Source organism: Leptopilina heterotoma, unplaced genomic scaffold (assembly GCF_015476425.1).
Source record: "Leptopilina heterotoma isolate Lh14 unplaced genomic scaffold, ASM1547642v1 Lhet_92, whole genome shotgun sequence".
NCBI classification, from domain to species: Eukaryota; Metazoa; Arthropoda; class Insecta; order Hymenoptera; family Figitidae; genus Leptopilina; species Leptopilina heterotoma.
In genome coordinates this window covers 2,653,583-2,675,201 of record NW_025111199.1, presented here as the reverse complement: position 1 = coordinate 2,675,201, position 21,619 = coordinate 2,653,583, and the positions used below count along the sequence as shown (strand labels likewise).

The window sequence follows — 21,619 nt, the reverse complement described above, 5'->3', positions numbered from 1 at the left end:
CGAGAGTGTTTTCTCAGTTTTCTCTCATGTATACCTATATATCCATACACCCAGGTAAATTAATGCTGCCTTTCCGGTGAGGTTCTGCGCATCAAAAATACATGATGTATATTATCTGATATATTATAAAAATTTGTCACCCCCTGAGTTGTAGGCAGGTCTTATGACATGTAAACTGAACTGTGTACACGTGCGTGTTATGGATTTAGTGGTAAGATGTGTATAGTACAATAGAAAAATGCAATGTTGAATCCACGATAGTCAACATGTACATTATAATAGTTTGAAAGCTAAGATAGAACGAGGAAAACCCTGAGCAAACTGCCTTTGACAAGTTGCACCCACTGTCCCGTTGACGGTTACGCGTCCGCCGGCTGACCAGCAAAGTTCTCAACCCCAAATACTCCTCTTTATATGTCAATAAAATGTCTGGAACATCACAAAGAATGCGGAAGTCTTCGCCGTGTTCCACATCAAAACAAGGTCCAATGCGTGCTACTTTACCTGTAAGTTCACTTCTCAGGCACAGCAGACAAAGCAATACGCTGAGAAAAAGCAATAACAGTAGTCCGACAGTATCACCAACCAATGTCCACACTTGGCGTTCCCGCATCTCACCAGAAATATCCTTATCTGGACAGCGGAGTCCTGGCTCTCTTTCCTACAAAGGTAAATTTACTCTTCTCTTAAAATTTACATTATTTCAATATTAACATATTAACAGATGTAATCTTCACTTTATTTACTACTGCTCTTCATTTCTTCTTCAACAACAATGTCTTTTTGCTTTTTATGTTTCAATTTTGACAAAACTGTACTTTGATTCTCATTCGCAATACATGTTTGTTTCATCAATAAGAAAAATGAGGAGATTCTTTAAGACAACTTTCGTACTATAACCTCAAAGAATATTCTTTTACCATTATCATAAACAAAAAATAATTCAATTTTCAAGTGTCAATAGATTTTTAGGTAAACATACTGGATAAAGTGTTCCGACATTGGTACTTTAATTTCATTTATTTGTGATGATGCTACTTCTTTGTTTGCGAAGTTTAAATGCCTTTTGGAAAGAATTTTTAAAAAAAATGCAATTTTACTATTTTTGATAATTGGATTTTCTATTGATTGGTGAATAAAATACTGTTTAGAATATAAATGTATAGAAATGTTTGAGAGTGTGTTGAAAAAATCCTCTTGGCGAACATAACCTTTACCGCTTGTCTATGTAGTTTGTAATTTGACACAATCATGATACTGAGAAAAGGGTAAAATTCACCCTCTGCTTTTTATTTCCAAAAATTCAACGTTCTTTATTATTCTTTAGCGGTATGTGTTAATTGAGATTTAAATAATTTCGATCAAAGGCATCACAGATAGTCCCCTTTCCCTTTTTGTCCCCCTTTTTTTTTTTATTATTTACGGAGTGTCTATTTGGCCCGTCAGCGGGCCAAATAAGTTACTTTTATTATTTGGCCCGTCACCCCAGTTCCATACATTTCAAGACGGGCCAAATAAAAAAAGTAGTTTATTTGGCCCGTCAGATAACAAATTAGCTGTAATTAATAACAATAGATTATTATTATTACTATTTTTACAAATAGATTAATTTAATCACCAGGTACTATTTTTTACATGAATTTGACATGCAGGTAATGTAATAAGAAAATTCTTCTTAAAAATTTTAATAAAATTCTTTGAAACGATTGAATTATTTTTAAAAAACAAATGAATTTTTCACAAAAATAGTATATTTCGTAACGAGTGCGAGCAGTTGTCAATTTTTGAATAAGCACTTTTTTTGGAACAAACTGTAGGCGAAGCGAAGCTTCGCCTACAGTTTGTTCCAAAAAAAGTGCTCGTTCAAAAATTGGCAACTGCTAGCACTAGTTACGAACGATATTTTTCATAACAAGGTGCAAAAAAGTGCCCTTTTTTGCACCGCGTTATGAAAAATAAATTATTTTAGCAAATAATCAAATTCTCTAAAACTCAATTAGTTTAAAAATCTACTATTTTAATACAATTTCACGAAAGAATTTAATATTATTTATAAACAAAATTTTTATAAAATTCTACGTGAGGTGAGAATTTAATTATTTTCATAAATGAATACATTTTTCGCAAGAGTTCAATTATTCTTATAAATAAAAAAATTATTTTCAGAAATTCAGTTATTTTAAAAAATTTAAATAAAATCCTTCTCAAATATTGAATTATTTTTATAAATATTAAAATTTTCACAGCAATTATAACTTTAAAAAAAATTTTATAAAGTCCTTTGGAAGAATTCATAAACAAAATTTTAAGAAATAATTAAATTAAAAAAAATCGCACAAATCCAAGACTTTCTCATTTTTTTATGAGAATGTAAAAATTGTATACTTCGGAAATTTTCATTATTGTAAAAATAATATTTTAAATTAAATTAATCTATTTGTAAAAATAGTAATAATAATAATCTATTGTTATTAATTACAGCTAATTTGTTATCTGACGGGCCAAATAAACTACTTTTTTTATTTGGCCCGTCTTGAAATGTATGGAACTGGGGTGACGGGCCAAATAATAAAAGTAACTTATTTGGCCCGCTGACGGGCCAAATAGACACTCCGTATTATTTATCACCTTTTTTGGTGATTTTTTCCATTTTTCATTCACCTTTTTCTAATAAAAATAAACAAGATTTTCTTCTTTTTTAAAAAAAAATCAATTATTGAGTCTAAATAAAATTTAGACTCAATGTTATAGAATCCAGTGCGTTTTATTTTTGACTTAGATTATTATCACCACAACAAAATATAAATCTTATAAATGAAAATATAAATATGTTTTTTTATGTTAATAATTTAAATAATATAACGTAAAGAATTTGGTAAATTATAAAGCGGTTCATTTGACAGAATGCAGACCTCTAGAAAAATAATTAATTAACATTCAAATAATTAAAATATTATTATTAATAGTTTTTCCTAGAAACACAAAAATGGCAATTTTTGAGAATAAAATTGACAATCAAAATATTTATTTTTATACAATTTACATGTGTAAACTTTTGTTTCATATCGCCTCTATAAATTTTTTTTAAAAATATTGACTATTTTTTAACAAATAAGCATATTTTCAACATTATTTTTTGAAGAAAATAGGAATAGTAGAATTTTCATCAGAGAAAAGTAAGGGATTTTTATTTAAAAATTATTTTATAATAAAAGAGTTGCTTTTAAATTTTTTATAAATAGATGAACTTTGGAAAATTTCAATTTGAAATTTTAGAAAATGTCAATTTTGAATGAATTTAATTAAAAATTTTAAAGAACTTAGATTTAAAAAAAAAATAATTCATTAATTTTTCTGAAATTAGTTAAATTTTTTAATACATACGAGACATTCCACACCAAACCAACATATCGTCAAAACTCAAAATTCACATTGTTGATTTGGCTCAAACATTTTTTGTTTTAGTAGATACTAGTTGAAAAAGAGGTACATGATTTTTTTCAAATTTTGTTATCCAGCCGTTTACAAGATATGAATTGTTCAAAATTTTACGTTTTGAAAAAAAAATTTTGAATACTCATAACTTTCACAAATGTGGATCAATTTAAAATTTTCTTTTATGAAAAGTGTGTGTTTTTTGATCAACTTTTCAAAACTTTTATAAAAAAAATTATTCAAACATTTTTTACTGCCTTTTTTTAAATTTTTAGATTAAAATTTATCCTTCAATTTTTTTCATAAAATTCCAAAAAAAAACTACTTTTCTTTACGCAAATTTTAAGCCTAGTTCCGTCGTGGGTAAATGATTTTTACTATTTCTTCAGAGTTTTTCAAAATTATCGAAATTCAGTATTTGCTCTTTCAGCCGCTGCATTGCGCAACACAGTGATTTTTCAGCATTCGATTTTGCTTAATATCAATTGAAATAGAATTCCTTCAATAGTCCAGTCATATAAAAAAATAAATTTTTTAAATAATTTTTTATTGTTTTTTTAAATTAAATTTTAATTGATATCATTATATTTTATGTTTTTGGAGTCGCTGAATCCAAATATTTGGTCAAAATTAAAAAATTCAAAATAGCGATCAAAAAATTTCCAAGTTTACGGATTAAAATTTTTTTCGTTCGCCATTTTAGAGCCGCCATTTTGAATTTTTAAATTTTGACTAAAGATTTGGATTTAGAGACCTCAAAACCCCCTTAATGAGCATGTTCAGCTATATTTATAAACTTTAAACATTTTTTGATCGCCATTTTGAATTTCTTAATTCTGATCAAAGATTCGAATTCAGCGACCCCAAAAACTTTTAAATATTCATTGATATTCATATTTCATTTATTGTAGTGATTTTCCTTTTAGATACCGCTATAGCGGTCATACACACTGGTGGCACGAATTATTTTTGCCTCTATAGACGTCAAACACAGTGAAGGGGTTAAACATTTTACAAAAGTGACTCTCATCTGAGTCAGAAATGTCTCTCATTATTAGAGATCCTTTTCTGTTTGGAATAAGGCAGTGGAATTTTTAAGCCGCTCGAGCTAGTTTGAGACATTAAAAGATATTAAAAAAGATATTGAATATTAAATATTAAGATATTAAAATTCCAAAAATATTTCCGTATATGAGAAAAAAAAATTTCCAACTTTATAACTTTAAAAAAACTTAAAACTTAAAAAACTTAAAACTTAAAACTTAAAAAAAAAACTTAAAACTTAAAAAAAAAAAAAAAAAAAAAAATATAAAAAAACAAATAAAACATATAAATATAAAAATAAAACATATAAAAAACATAAAAAAAAACATATAAAAACAAACATATAAAACATATAAAAAAATAATAAAAAATAAAACATAAAAACATACATATAAAACATATTTATACATATAAAACATATAAATATTTTTAAAAACTTAAAACTTAAAACTTAAACTTAAAACTTAAAACTTTAAACTTTAAACTTTTTAACTTTTAAAAACTCTTTTAACTTTATAACTTTTTTTTGGTTTTTATATAAACCAATCGGCTTTTTAATATTGCATGTTAAAAAAAATTGACTGTCTCACAACTGGAGGTGTCTCACAACTGGAGACTCTCCCCATTAATTAAATTAATTTTTTTGATAGAATTTAATTGAATTTTTGTTGAAATTATTTGAAATTTTTATTTTCTAATATATTTTTAATTAAAGAATTTCCGAATAATCAAAATTATAAAGGTTTGAATTTGAAATTTTTAAAAATCTTAATTTCTGTGGAAAAATAATAATGATTTAATATTTATTTGAAAATGAAGTTATTGATGTTTTCGAATAATATTACAATTAAAGAAATTCGTAAATAAATGTTATTTTCTATCAAAGAATCCAAAACTGTAAGGAATTTGAGTTTTAAAACATTGTTAATATAAGTTTTAACAAATTTTAATTTATTGTTTGGTATATTTTTTGTCCCCTTTTGTTCCCTTTTTTAGGAAAAAATTCCCCTTTTCACCTTTTTTGAGGATAAAAGGTACTGTGAGATACTTGCACTGGGTTCGCAAAATTTCAGTACACTTGGACTGAATGCTTTTAGATACTTGCTTCACTTCAAGTTCAACAATTTCTATAAACATTGATGTAATAGCTATCAAACTAGGCAATTTATATTCTTTGAAAAATTTAGAGCAAGAAAAGTTATATTCATAAATTTTAAAGAAAATACTGAATATTTGTGAATGATTTTTTTAACAAAATTTTAAATTTTGTTTAATTGTACAAAACTAAAATCAACTTTTAATAATTACTTTAGATGTAATAAAGACAAAAATCACTATCTGTGAAAGAGAAATTGAAGGGCTACATAAAATAAGGGGACGAACGCATGGTTGAAAGGGATAATATCAGTCAGGTAGCAGCGAGCGGCTCAAGGCTTGTCACTGCTACCCGACTGGTACTATCCCTTCCAAGCCTCGCGTTCGTCCCCTTATTTTATGTAGCCCTTCAATTAGAAATATTTTAAATGATCCTGATTTACGAAAATAGTTGGAATTTTGAAGTCGCCTAATTTTAAAAATATAAATCTTAAACTAATGCCTAGTAATCATCACCCTCTTAAAAATTAAATTTTAAAGTTAAATATTTGTTCAGTTTAAAACCAATATAAACATCATAAAATATTGTACTTACAATTAGTGTTAACTTTATTATTGTCACGATCACTCTTTTCATTAAAGCAATGTTTGTTACAATAACTAAGGGTAAGAATCCTCATCATCCTTTAAATTCAAAAAATTTTAATGTCTCTAAAGTATTAAACATTGTAATGTACTTGTCCTAAATAAACCGAGAGACAACCAAATAAACAAACATAATATTAAACTTCGTAAAAAAAACTCACCCGCATCATTATTCAATTATAATATTTGCAGCCTTCGAATATAAAAGAAATTTATTATAATATAGCCGAGATTACTTGATTCGTTTTTTATGTGTACAAACGTTGGCGTCGACACTCAGCATCGAAAACTATTTTTTATTTTTTTTAGTGATAATATTTTAACTAATTTCACTTTTTACATTCACCTAAGACAGGGGCGGATCCAGCATTTACATAAGAGGGTTGTCAGTTTATATAAATATTTCGGAATAGGGGGTGGTCAGCTAATATATATAAATGTAAAACAACGTTAAATTAACTTGTAAGGGGGTGGTCATGACCTGCAAACCACCCCCCTAAATCCGCGTCTGACCTAAGAATGAAAAAACTTTTTAAGAGTACTTTTTTAATCTTAAACGTTGGAAAAAATTGAGTCATTTTTTTCGGTTTTAAGAAAAAAATAATTTTTGATGCTCAGCGCCGACGCCAACTTCAGACTTCACCTGTGTTGAAAGTAATCATGGACAGTAATATTTGCTGTCGTTTATTTTCTGAGTGTAGTAGGGGAAACTGCCCTACAATGGATTCATACCTACCGTGAAGAATTGTAAATAAAAATTACTTTTCTTTTGGTATGTTTTATATTTATGAAAATTTGTAACAATGTACATTGTCTATGAAATGGGTTTCTCTGCTTACAAAAATAAATATTTCAAAATAATAATGAAGTTGTAATGTTTTCAGCAAAATCAAAAACCTTAAGTGGTCGCTGCAGCAATAGCTTGAGTGGGAACCAAAATATACGTCGGACAGCGTCTTTAGACACGATATATTTGAAGGGTCAATGGCCACGAGATTCGTATTATATTCATTCTAATCTTCTTGTGGATAAAGCTACACAGGTAAGAACTTTGTTAACAAAATTATATATTTCAATTCTTGGGAATTGGTAGATCTCTGATTTTTTGGAACCGTTGAGTGTAAAAAGGGATAGAAAAAGTTAAGAAAATGTGTAAAGTTAGATAGTATAAGACCTCTAGTAACTCTAAAGTCGCATTTTTAATGGTACACTATGTTTTTAAGAAATTTGTTGATTATTATTATTTATTCAAATGAGAAAATTAAATTTTTTATTAAAATAAAATTGAGTTTTCAATAATTTTTTTACTAATAATTAATATTTTCAGTTGAAAAATTTGGTTATATTTATATTATAATATATAATTTTTAGACTGAAGAGTGGAACAATGAATCACGAAAAGCGTATGTCCGCCATTCCAGTGAACAAAGTACTACAACAGATGAAAAATTGGAAAAATACTTTAGGCATCGGTTAGTTAAAAAGCTTATTGGAAAATTGTATTCAATACTTTTATGAACTGTAAATTAATGAATTAATATTAATGCCTTGTTATAATTTAGATTACAACGGTCAAATAAAGAAGGAACAAGTAGTAGGGAAAGAACGGCAGCTTTTGGTCTTATAATGCCCGGTGGGTCTTCGGTTGCACTTCCTGGAGATCACACTGTTATTTTACCCAGCATCGCTTCTCAGACGCCGTTACGTAAGTAGATTTATTTATCCCTCCTCTACACATATTCACTTCTTTGAATTTTGACAAAATTAAACTATTGATAATGGAATTTATATTCCATATTTAAAATTTTTTTGTGCAAGTTTGGATTTAAAAATGTCCATTTATGTATGTTTACTTATATTGAATGTTCACAGATAATCAGTTTAATTTAAGTACGAGACCAAATCCTTTAAGCGTGCCGAAAGCGATACGACCTCCCATGCGTTCTTCTATTGAAGGTCTCAATCAGGAAATCGAAGGACTTGTACTTAAGTCATCAATTTGTTCTAATGACTCTGATCACACTGTTGAAGATAGGGTAAGTGAAGCAATATGTTTTTATTTAAGAATGGTCAATAGTCACTGAAATTTCTTTATTATGTAATTTATATACAGACGCTTCTTACGAAAGCAACCAAGATATCTTAAAAATATCAGTATTATTTTAAGTAATAATGTAATACAATTTATTAACACACTTTTCTTTAATCATTAATATTTGTAATTTTCAGTATGCAAAATATCGAGAGCAAATCACTCCAGAAGGACATCGAGCACCCTTAGCGGATTTATTAAGATCCACTACACGCAGTGTAAATACACAAACTCCAGCCGTCGATATACCTTCAAGTTCATATTCTTCTGGTAAGTGATGATCTCTAAAAATTTAAATGTAAGCTTAATCTTTCAAATCTAATGTAGTTTTAAATTATCAAAGGTACTTTCATTAATGTTTTCTATTATTATGATTATTACTTTTTATTTCCAAACCAAAATTTCTTCTTACTTGTATATGTAAAGAAATTTCAATTTTTACAGGTGGCAGTCGTGGTTCAACTCCAGAACAAGAAAAAGAGAGTCGTCTCGGTACATCACCTCATATTAATAGGTTTTTAGCCAGGGAACCACCAGATGGTTGTGAGAAAGTGAATCTAAAATTCGTCGAAGACGCCAGGTATTTACTTTTTATTATATTTCTTAATGTTTTGTTAGTCTAAGGTTCACGTTATTAATTTCTTTTGCCTTATGAGATGAAAATATCCAAACGGATTTTATCCGCAATTTTACAGTTGAAAATTTGAAACAATTTGCATATCTGCATCCCTAATACTGCCCAAAGAAGAAGAAAAATGTCAAATTATCAGAAACCTTAAATTGTCTTCGAATTTTTTTAACTTCAAAATTTTTAAATCATCATAAAAAAGAACAGTTGCAATTAGAGACTAGAACTTTATGCTTGAGCATGAAAGCATAAATTTTAGAAATTATCAGTTCCATGTGAACTGGTCGACGAATTTTTTATGTTAGCTATTTTCTTGAAACTGTTTTCCCTTGTAAACTATACGGGTATAAGGGTAAGAAATAATAAAGTGAAGACGATTTTAAATATTTCAAAACATTTTTGAACATATATTCAAATTTTTAAATTTATGTATTAATTTCTTTAAATTGAGATAACTGGTTGCTTTTAATATTTTTCAAAGTTTTTTCTTTTAAATTTCTCAGTATAATCAGTACTTTTTAAATAAATTTTTTTGAAAAAAAAATTTTCATTAATTATTTAATTTTTTTTTAGTTTTTGAAAAACACCCTCCCCCCTTTGATTTTTCTCTTTTTTCTAATGATAGCCAAAAGTATTAAGAATATTTTCGTACAAGTTTCATAGTGGGACCGCGATAACTTTTAGAGAAATCTTCTTCTTAATTGACTTTTGGCACTACCGACTGTCAGAACACTAAAGATGGGAAGAAGAAGAAATAGGTAATGCTGTAATGCAATTATTGACTGAAGGTAGACGGTATAGTTAAATGTTGCAAGTTTAAACAAGATTTTTCGTCATATGGGTCCTGCATAACATGTGTCTTCGAATATAGAGAGGAGACTCGTGAACTTCTGACAATAAGATGTCGGTTGGAGTGGAGCGCATACAACCCAAAATTACTCTGAAAGCCGCGAATTGAACTCTATCTAATTTCGTCAACTACAGTATCTTACTTGCAGACAAGAATAACTGACATCCCCATTCGAGGTGGGCCCTAAATAATCTTCTATACGCCATTAACATAGCTTCAGAATTGGCACCCCAGGAGATTTTAACGACAACTCTAACATTATATTTATGGCCAACGATGCCCTGAGAGATATTTCATGAATATGTTTGGACCAGTTAGTCTTTGATCAAGAAAAATGCCAAGGTCTTTCCGAATTTTTCTTTACTTCTTGAGAAGACAGCAAGTTGAAATTTCCCTGGAAAAATGGATAAGCCTACGTCACTAAGCCATGGTACAAGAACTTCTACGAGTTTTTTGAGTACCTTGAGAGATTCAGGAATGTTGTTTGTCCTTACATAGATTAAAAGGCCATCTGCGAACATTAAACATTTAATATTATGCGGAATTAGTAAGAATATTTTACTTAAAGCTAAATTGAAAAGAAGGGGAGATAGAACTCCTCCTTGAGGTACACTAACAAAGGAGGCGTGAAAGTCTTTGCAACCTGAAGAAAAAAACAAATTTTTTGGTTGTATTACAAAGGAAACAATGTTATTGATTTTATCTGGTATACGTAGTTCAATCAATCTATTTTATATATAGCAGTTGGGAGAATATTGTTGAAGGCTCCCTTTAAGTCCAAAGCTAAAGCAAGAGTGTGCTTGATGTCAGTTGCGAACGTAGACACACAATCAATTGTGGATCGACCCTTGCGAAAGCCATATTGAAGAATAGGAACACTATTCACTGATTCAATGTAATATTCAAGACGAGAAAACCAAGCTTTCCTGTCCGGGGCACAAATAAATTCTACTCTGATTTTTGTTTATTTCCCTCCATATTGAGTCAATGTGTTCATTTCCCAGGATGTTGTGTGCTGGGATTCATAAGAATTTATAGAAACAGGGGGGGGGGTAATGTAAGAAATGTGATAAAGGGTATCGAGGATTTTGTAGATCAAGAGAGGGTTGTCCTTATATAATAGGCAATTTCTAAGTCTTTTCAAGGAGAAGATAGATGGTAACAATCATTGAGTGGGTTTTGCCTTTTTCTATTGCATATTTAATAGCCGAGTAAATAGAGTACTTGAAGATTGAATTCTGTCTAAAATTTTAAAGGTGGTTATTTAAGAGGTGCCAAGGAGCGGTCTGCCTCAATCAAGGATTGCCCGGGTGATATTTCTGTAAATAGTTAATGAGAGAAGGAGAGAAGCTCCCCAAGTATTATGTGAGACAATCTTAAGAACGGCTATGGCTTTTTTTATTTTATCAGCGATCATTATAATGTCCGAGGACCAGAAGAGTTTGCGATCCAAAAAAATGCCTAAATGTTTCGTGGTGGTTTCACACCCTATTTGGATCTGTATATCGTCGAAAGTTGCTTGTGATTTAGACAATATATAAGTTGTCTTTTGGGGGTAATGTTCATACCCAAAGTTTTTAGCCAAATGGATAGACTCTCTAAGGCAACAGACAAATAGTGGTCCAGGTTGAGTGAGGAATTGAATTCCGATTAGAGAAAAAGGTCATCAGCGTACATAATCGCTTGCTTTTATGTTATGGGGAAGATACTGTTCTAGTTCTCTGAGGTAAAGGTTAAAAAGGAGAGGAGATTAACCAACAAGATTTGAAATTTTAATTTTTTTAGATAATGAACTGCCCAAAATTATAAAATTCATTATTTATAATTCACTTTAATTAATAATGAGACTACTAAGTCTAAAAAAGTATTCTGATATAAATAATTCAGTATATATTTTTTCCATTTTGAAATTAACTTTGGTTATGTGTCAAATTGCATTTGTTTAAATTTCTCGAAACAGTAAAAAATGGACTTATCCACTTTTGTCCGCTTACTCCTCATTTGCGAACATAACAATAAAAAATATTATTATAGTAAATAAAGAAATGTTGATAAACTAAATACAGAAATTATTTATAAATTAATGCTTACGAAAATGGCATTAAAGTCCCTATAGTTTTATTTATTGCATTTTCTATGACAATTCTGCTTAAATCTTTTCTTGAAAAAGTTTTATTTTTCGAGTACTCATAAAGTATAAATCTGCCAACTAAAGTACTGCACAATAATTGGAAAAGTGGCATATTTTTGCAACTAAAAAAAATATTTTAGTTAATAATTAACTTTAATAATGTCTTTAAAAACGTCTCATAAAATTTGTAAAATATTAATTTCAAATTAAAAAGGAAAAAAAGTATTTTGCAATTTTTCTATATTTTCGTTACAACTGAGATTTTCAATGTTGATATTGTCAATGTCAAAAGTCTCATCATTTGTCACAGTAAAATTGAATAAGTTGTTGTTTTCTTCTTCATTATTATTTGCAATATCAACATTGCCATTTAAGTTTGAAAATAAATTCAATTTATATTTCAACTTGAAATCGGAAATTATTTCTATTCCTAATTCTTTAGGAATAATTTCTGAAATTTCGTCCTCAGTTAAGGAAAAAAATCTCGTCTTGTCTATCTTGTGAACTAAACAGAAAATTTTACTACTAAGTGAGTGTTACAATTTAATTTAAAAATCACGAAATACAATTTAAAAGGAAAACAATTTGAAATATACTTTAAATTAATTTTACTTACATCTGAATAAATTTTGTAATGATGAGAGATTCCAATCTCTAAGCAAGTTGGAGACATAATCATCCATGATGATTGAACTTTCTTCTTTTTCAAAAAATATTATTTTCTCTTTATTTTATATACTTCTAACTATTATTATATCAATACGCACAACTTCTCATGAACCACTCTCGGATCACTGTCACGGGATTAACTTTTGCTCGGAAATTTAATGTGAGTTCATCCTTTACTTTCATGATGACACTGTGTTTCACGGTTTAAAGTTCTCTCCGTGCACATGGTTTAAGGTCGGAACCATCAGCGTTAAATGAAACAAATCTTTTTGCAGTCATGTGGCTGATAAAATTTATCAAACAAGGATGGAGTTCAATGGTCCTCCTAAGAGTAGACATTCCTCTAGATGGGGAAATAGTCTCATAGAACTCCTTGAAAGCTAAGGTCTTCTGTTTCCTGAGGACCCTCTTAATCTCGGCATCCCTGCGCCTAAATTCTATTCTGTTGATACGAACTTCTTCGTACAAGTACCAAGCCCTTTGCGCTGACAATCCCTGTGGTTTAATCATTTTTAAAGGCAAAACATCCTTTTCATCAAGTACTGTTTTCTTGTGTACTTCGATTTTATTGCAGTTTGCAAATTTTTTCGCTTTGATGCTCATATCTTCGCAAAAAATAAAATGATAATAGTTGGTTAAGCCGGGAACTTTTTTAAAAAAATGGGCCAAATAGGAATCCCATTCTGTCCACTCGACCTGGGGGATGTTTGTCGATGGATCTTTACTGGGAATCGCAACATTAAAATTATTTGGCGAAGAGGATTGTATGACTTCTAATAAGTCTTGATAACAATCCACAACGGATTTGGAAAAATTGGATTTAATAATTCCAAAACTGCCATCCGGCGAAAATTCAGTGTGTCCCGTTAAGAGAAAATTAAGTGAAATGGATTTATTGAGCTTTTTTACAACCCTCCAAAGGAGATAAGGCAAAATATCATTATTTTTGTTTTGTCCTACACAGTTATCAGCAAAGTGAACGAGATTCTTAGTTTTCTTAATACTTAAAATGTAATGCAACATACTGATAACTGCGTTGTCACCCTTTCCTGTTTGATCTTCTTCGTCGATGGTGATATTCATTTGGACTCTGTTTCCTTAATTATTTATCCCGAACAAACTGCATTTTCAATTTGATTTAAAGTGCGATGCACCAACTAGCTGTGGGCTGCTGGGATAACTAATATTTTGTGCATAATCAAATGACAGGACAAGGAGCTTAGATTCGGATTCCGATCTGGCTTTTTGGCGGTAAAATTATAAAAGTCTCTTTGCCCTTTCGCTTCTTCCAAATGATCGGTCGCAATTTTTATAATTTGTCCCTGCTCTTCAACACTTAATTTTTGCATATTTGTTAACTGCAAATGATTTTGGCGACAAATATCACAAAGATCTGTTGCTGGTTTCATCGTAATGATGTGGGGACAATATGTTTGCCAAATATCGAAAAATGTCGAATGCGCAACTTCTCTAATATTCTCATCGTCTTTAGCTGCATCTAAAAATTTTTGATACATTGTTGTCTTGGTAGCACATGATGGCAATTTTACGACTTTGTCGTACACTGATAACTGTTCACTATTCACGTCATTTTATTCATATTCTAACTGTTCGGTTACTTGACAATTGGGAAATATTCATGTGTCAGGACGCTAAACACTAGAAATTCAAATTCATGATTTTTAGAGAATACGCTTAGGTTCTGTTGTATCTAAAATTTTGTAATTATTTTTGTCAAATTAAAAATGAAAACATTTTAATATTTCTAGGAGACCTTTAGTGGACCTCAGCAAACTTGATTACTACTCGAAACCGTGTGTGGCGTTCCAATTAAAGCCAAGTTTAGGTTCTGCATTTTTGCCACTACAGCAAGCAGCAACTTCCACAGTTATATCAAGTGTATCACCAACTTCATTGGCGACTCCAACAACGCCTCCTCCGAGTTCATAGTTCTTAGTTATATTTATTCTTTACAATATGACGACATGCTTAAATTTTATTTGTAATCCAATACAAAGGTACATGTTTGCTATTGACAAGAACTTTTAACGTTTCTCATGCTCACATTTACTGATAAATCTACATGTCTTAAAATAAAATATTTTCTCAGGAGATTATATAGATAAACTTTTTGAAAAAGTTTTTAAACTATTTTTAAATTGAAAAAAAACAAATGTTAACTTATTCTTTTATTTTAAACTTAAAATATTCCGGAATTTTAATATTGCGGAATTTAAAATCTAAATTTAACCATTAAATATTATAAATCGTAACAAAATTGCATTTAATCCAAGATATCAATCAATTTTTTACAAAAAAATAAAGCAAAAAAAAACTTGATTTTTGCTGCAGTGAAAGTAGAACTTTATAGTTCTTACAAATGTACATGAAATATTTGTTGGAAAGTAAAATTAATAATAAGAAAACAAATTAAAAACTGTGAGCAAAATTGTATGTGCGTTGTGCAATTATTTTGTTACAGTCCTTAATAGAATGTTGTAAATTAGAATTTTTTTACTGGTCTATGTTGGTTTTTTCAACCAATGAGATGGAACGCCGTAAGTTTATTTTATAATAACGTTTTTTGTAATAGTGTTTTTTATTTTACAAAGCTGTTTTTACATTTCTAATTATTTTTAGTTCTTAGTGTTTTATTTCTTTTATATAATGAAAGTGTTTAAAAAATTTAAATAATAAATGTGACACTCTTCGTTGAAAGGTACCTTAGAAGCGTATATTTTAAGGCTTATGATTTATTTTTATCTTCATTAAGTTTTTGTTTAATTGTTTTTTGTTCAGTTTTTATTAATTATTTTAAATGTAATGAAAACTTAAACAAAAATTCTTTCTGCATTTTCATTCTAAAAATTATAAACAAATTTTGTTTCTTATAAGGTATCTTCGTAGTGAGTTACAAATATTATTTTGTAAAATATTAGTTTTAGTTTCTTCTAATAAAATTAAATTTTAGTGAATATATTTTATTATCAAGACAATAGCGTTTTTTAGTAGATGCAAAATGTAAGTGTTCTTATACACTATCTTAAGGAATTGTCAGGCTTTACTGTCTGTTTGTCAGAAAACAAAATTTAATGTGAAAAGTATAGAAACAAAAATTGTTTTATGCCGATAAATTTTCAAAAAGATGTTTAAACGAATAGACTATATTAATTTTTCTGTTAGACATTTAATTTTATCGCTCTTCTAATTTGTAAATTTTTTTAAAAGAGAATTAAGAATTACGAAAAGCCTTAAAAATTATATTTTTCTTCAATTGACTAACAGATGAATTAACATAAACTATTTTTTTTAAATAGTCGATATTTTTTTTAAGATTTCAGAAAATAATAGGAATATAATTTGAGTTTTTATGTTGTTCATGTTGAAAGATGTTTTCTTATCATTAATAGAGGTGGTTAAAAAATTGTATATTTTTTGTCGATAGATGATAATATGTACCTTTGTACACGCATATACATGATTATACATACATGTATATAAAAAAATCTCTTTAGTGTATTTAGAATCACTTAATTAAGTAAAAAATGGCAATGTTCGAATATTATACAGTTGCATCAAAAAAGTGCGTTACACTTTACATTTAGATATTAAGCAAATGACTCCCAAATTATAAGCTTTATTCGCTTCAGAAATTACGTAATTACATTACGTGTTTATTAAATTATTCAGAATTAAAAGTATTGAACAATATTATCCACATACACACATTTTCATCAAATGTGTGTCGACTGGTAACAATATGGAGTCCATAATATACTTTTAGTAGCATTTAAGTATAACATATTTTTTTATAAGAAATGTATTTTCCAATTTATGACAATGACTGTTGATTAACGTTATCAATTTCATATCGTTCAATTAAGTATTATTTTTTTAAAAAAAATCATTTTTGTTTTCTTATTCTATAAAACAAAAATAATTTAGTTCTTTTATACTGAAAAAAATGTATTCTTAATATCTTAAAATCTTAAAAAATTTTAATTTTACAAAATTTATTTTTATTTTTAAAAAAAAGGAGCAGAGAGAAGTAGGATGAAAACGTCGTTATAACATTTTTACAGCTATAGAGAAAATAATATGAACTAAAAATATTAGATCTTTCTAAGGATGGGAAATCAATGGCCTATCAGTTTTTTTTTTATTAAAATAGATATATTTTGCCGACGTTTCGGTCAAGATCTTAGCCCTCATCAAATATACAAAAGTATTTTTTACATATGAATATATAAAACTGTTGCGTAATTACAGTAGAAAGATACTGAATGCTGAAAATTCAAGTTTTAGCAGTTTGGTAAAAGTCTACTGTAATTATATTAAATCATCAATTATAAGCTTACCTTAGGAATATGACAGTTTCATAGATTACATTTTCAAAGAAATGTAAGGTAATTTTATAATTTGATGGGTCTTTACAAATAGTATTCTATTTTTTTGTTCGAAAACAAAAACAGTCACTACATTGGTTTTGTTTTCGAACATTTAAATAAACTATTATGGAGGTAATAGCTCAATACCACTCTGAGCTGTAACCACCATTATTCAAAGGATACATAAAATTAATGTGAATAATCAATTAACTATTTCATATAATTAATTAAATAATTAATAGAGGATCATTCGTTTCAGTTTCAAAACCTGAACCTGAAAGTAGTTCTAGGTTTAACTCCCGAATGTGAGACAGGGATTAATTATTTTCAGTTCTGAATTGAACAGAAATTGATAGTGGTTGATTTTTAGTTTTGTATTTTCAAACTTGTAATGAAAACCTTTTTGTTCTCTCTTATTTCTTATGTAATGAAATAAGCGTTAAAGTTATTGTTTTATCATTCGATGTAATTTTATAGTCACAAGTAAAATTTAAATACTAATATTTAATTATGATTTTTATTTCTCTTTCGAAATCGAAATTTCCATTTACTATTTATTCTCGTTTCAAATTTACTCCGAAACCTATAGACTAAATTTTTGTTTATAGTTTCGGTTACGGTTCCAGATTTAAAGATATATTTACAAGTCACGTAATAAATATTTAAATTGCACTACCGGCAATAAACCGGTACATAAACTATTAAAAATTAATTTAAACTTTGAAAATCTATTTCTTTGAGATTAATAGAATTATTATTAAATTAATATTATATTAATAATTCATTATTTGAGAATATAACAGTGTCATATTTTCTGATGAAATTTAAGTTTGATGTGGGTCATTTAATATTTTTATAAAATTTCGTATAAGTTTACTATTATATAAAAGATGACTTTAAGAAAAATATTTTTAAAATCTTTCAAAATGAACTTTTTGCGTTAAACTTTAATTTAAAACAGTAAAATACGAAAAACTGATGATTCTATCAAACGATTTTTATGTGATGATTAGGTATCTCTTTTTTGGTATAAAATGCATCATATTTCGATATTCAAAATGCGAAAAATATCAAAAGTCAATTCTTTTCCTGTTTACTTTTTTTGCTAGTCTTTTTAACACATAAAATAAAATTTTATCCTCATTTAAAAAAAATTATCAAATTATAACAATTGATATTATTTACCTACAATTAATTATTATTTAATTACAAAACTTTTGAAAATTCAAAATTTTGTAATATTGAATTGAAAACAATTGATTTTTTTAAAGTAATTAAACACTCGAAGAATTTCCTCAAAATTTTTAAAAATAATTATAATTTAAAGAAAAATTTTAGTTAAATATTCTAGAAAAGAAATGAATTTTTACGAAGTTAAAACAATATATAATTCTAACAAGAAATTCAAAATATCGAAAAATTATTTAGAAATAATGGAATTTTACAAAAACTTAGAATGAATGTTATTATTGGAATAATGAAAAAAATCTGGAAAGTAGAAAATCAAAAACTAAAAATTCTTGACTTGTTTGCATTTAAGGGGAGACCCCACCTTAATTTTGACCCCTTTAAAATAAAATTATTAACGGATGGTCAAAAATATTTAATTTTAATTTTTGAAGAGGTTAGAATTTTTTTCTTCTGACCTATTGCATATTATTGCAAATCCATGCAAGAAGTTGTTTAGAATGGTAAAATATGCATGGAAAAAAAATTTCGTTAAAAAATATTAAAAACTGTAAGAGAAGATCGATTTTTAATATTCAAATCTTTAAATTTTGCCGAAATTTCGGAAGTCCTGAACCTTTATTTTTTTTTAATTTGATGCTCTGAGTCGAAAAAACATCGTTAAAATTGACAATTAGCTCATTTTCATGGTAAAAACTATAAGAATCATGGCTTTTTGCATTTATTTCGGTATATATAAAGTATACCATAAAAGCTTTGGACTATGATTTTTATGGAATTTACCACGAAAATGAGCTAAATATAAATTTTAACAATGTTTTTTTAATAATAGCATCAAATTACGTAAATATACACAATTTGGAAAAAAATTAAAGATTTACGGCTTTCGAAATTTCGGCAAAATTTAAAGATTTGAATATTAAAAATCGATCTTCTCTTATAGTTTTTAATATTTTTAACGAAAATTTTTTTCCATGCATATTTTACCATTCTAAACAACTTCTCGCATGGATTTGCAATAATATGCAATAGGTCAGAAGAAAAAAATTCTAACTTCTTCAAAAATGAAAATGAAATATTTTTGACCATCTTATATGTTTTCAGGTTAAAAATAATGCAAGAAAAAAAATATTACCTCGTTTAATAATTTTATTTTAAAGGGGTCAAAATTAAGGTGGGGTCTCCCCTTAAAAGTCGATCCAAGGCTTGCAATATACTTCGCAGAAATTCAATTTCGCTCAAAAAATTAAAAAAATTCTCGTCAAAATTTCAATTATCTTTAGAAATAATAAAATTCTTCTCTGAAATCCAATTATTTTCAAAAAAATTTTAATACAATTCCTGGAAAAATTTCAATTATTTAAAAAATTTTCCTCAATTAAATGATTTTTAATATTTATTCTTTTAATAAAATTTACCAACAATTCAATTATTTAAAAAAAATTTAATAAAATTTTAAGCAAACATTTAAATATTTTTATAAAATAATAAAAATTTCAGAGGAATTCAATTATTTACAAATTTTTTATAAATTTCTTCGCAATCATTCAATTATTTTCATAAAAAATAAAATTTCTACAGTGATTCAATTATTTTCGTAAATAATATAATTCTTTTTAGAAACTCAATTATTTTCATAAATAATAAAACTCATTGCAAAATTTAAATTAATTTTATTACAATTTTAATCAAAATTTTCGAAAAATGTAATTATTCTTAAAAATTTTATTAAAATTCGTCAAATGAATTCAATTTTTAGAAACATGCAATTATTCAATAAATCGACGGTTTAGAGTGCAAACCTGCTAACTCACATTTATGAAATTTTTCAGGAGAGTCAAAAAATTATTCAAAAGAATTTTTAGTTTATATTCTTATAGAACAAAACTTTCAGTATATTTGTTTTATTAACAGAACAACACAATGCTACTTAATAATAAAAAGTACTTCCTTTTGAAATATATTTTAATTGATATCTCTTACACTCAAAATATAGACACATTTCAATACAATACAATATATTATGTGGAGTTATAGCAGTGCAATTTGACAGGTATGGAGTTAGCTGTTTTACTCACAACACTTTTTTAGCAATTTAGAGACATAATTTCGTCAAACTGTTTTACTTGGCTGATGTATCACCTCTTTATCTATTAAATACAAAAAGAATCTCAAATTTGATAAAAAGTGGAGTTAGCAGGTTTGCACTCTAAACCGTCGAAATGGTTTTTTTGTATTTAAATAATTGAATTCTAGTATAATTTTCTAATAAAAATTGATTTAAAAATGGATTTCAGTTAAAATTTTAGATTATAATCGAATATTAAAAGCATTATACTTAGCGTGAATTTTTAGAAATAATTAAATTTTGAAAATGTTTGAATTTGAAATTTTTGAAAATATAAATTCTTTATTTTTTTAACTAACAATTCTGTGGAATTAATTTTTTTGAGAAAGTTTAATTGCGGATTTTTTTTTGAAATTGTAGATTGTAAATTATAAACAAATGAATTTGAAAATTCTCAATGGAGTTTTGCAAAAATTATCAAAAATAATATATTAATAGAAGAATTTTATTTAGAAAAAATTTTAATTTTGGAAAAGTTACAAATTATTGTAGAAATTCAATTATTTTTAAGAGTAACAATATTCTTCGCAAAAATTCAATGTTGTTCAAAAATAATAAAGTTCTTCTTAGGGATTTAATAATTTTCACTAATAATAAAACTCATCGCAGAATTTCGACAATATTCGTCGAAAGAATTCAATTATTCAATTATTTAAAAATTTGTTGATAAAATTCTTTATGGGATTTGAATTTAAAAAAAAATTCAATTATTCTATGAATTATCTATGTTTGTATTTAAATAATTGAATTATTGTAGAATTTTCTAATAAAAATTTATTTAAAAAAAATTTCAGTTAAAATTTTAGATAATAATTGAATTTTAAAATTAATTTTTTTAAAAAGTTTGATTGAATTTTTTTATATTATTTTAAGTTTTTATTTTCTAATATATATTCAATTGAAGAATTTACAAATAATTGAAATTTCGTACACGGAGAAAATTTGTTCCTTACATTTTACCGAATTTTTCAATAAACTTGGGATATAGTAGCATAATCGTAATTTTTAATAATTTTTATATTATTTTTTTGGTAACAATATTTAAAATCTAATGTGATATCTTTATTCCTTAAGAACTAGTACTGTAAAAGTTAAAAAAAAATTGAAACTGAACGTTTAATGTAAATTAAATAAATACCTCCTTGATGGGCACTAACGTTTCAGGAATAGTTCGGTAAAACTTCCTTGACTTGCCTAAAGTTTTAGTTTTCTGGATTGAAATACTTTATTTCAAGTGTCCCGCAGCCAAATGAAAGACTTTCACACTAATAGTTGATTTTTCCAACTTATTTAGACTTAATTAATAATCATTTTATTATTATTTAA

The 21,619-nt window shown here is 27.1% G+C and overlaps 1 protein-coding gene across 1 annotated transcript; it reads left to right on the top strand.

Moving 5' to 3' along the window:
- Positions 1-15,068, top strand: LOC122511990 (glucocorticoid-induced transcript 1 protein-like). Its single transcript, XM_043627591.1, has 8 exons — positions 1-669; positions 7,104-7,261; positions 7,591-7,691; positions 7,782-7,924; positions 8,092-8,255; positions 8,449-8,581; positions 8,756-8,891; positions 14,359-15,068. The coding sequence occupies exons 1-8, from the start codon at positions 426-428 to the stop codon at positions 14,537-14,539; spliced, it is 1,260 nt and encodes a 419-aa protein (XP_043483526.1). The 5' UTR covers positions 1-425; the 3' UTR covers positions 14,540-15,068.
- Positions 15,069-21,619: the final 6,551 nt, after the last annotated feature.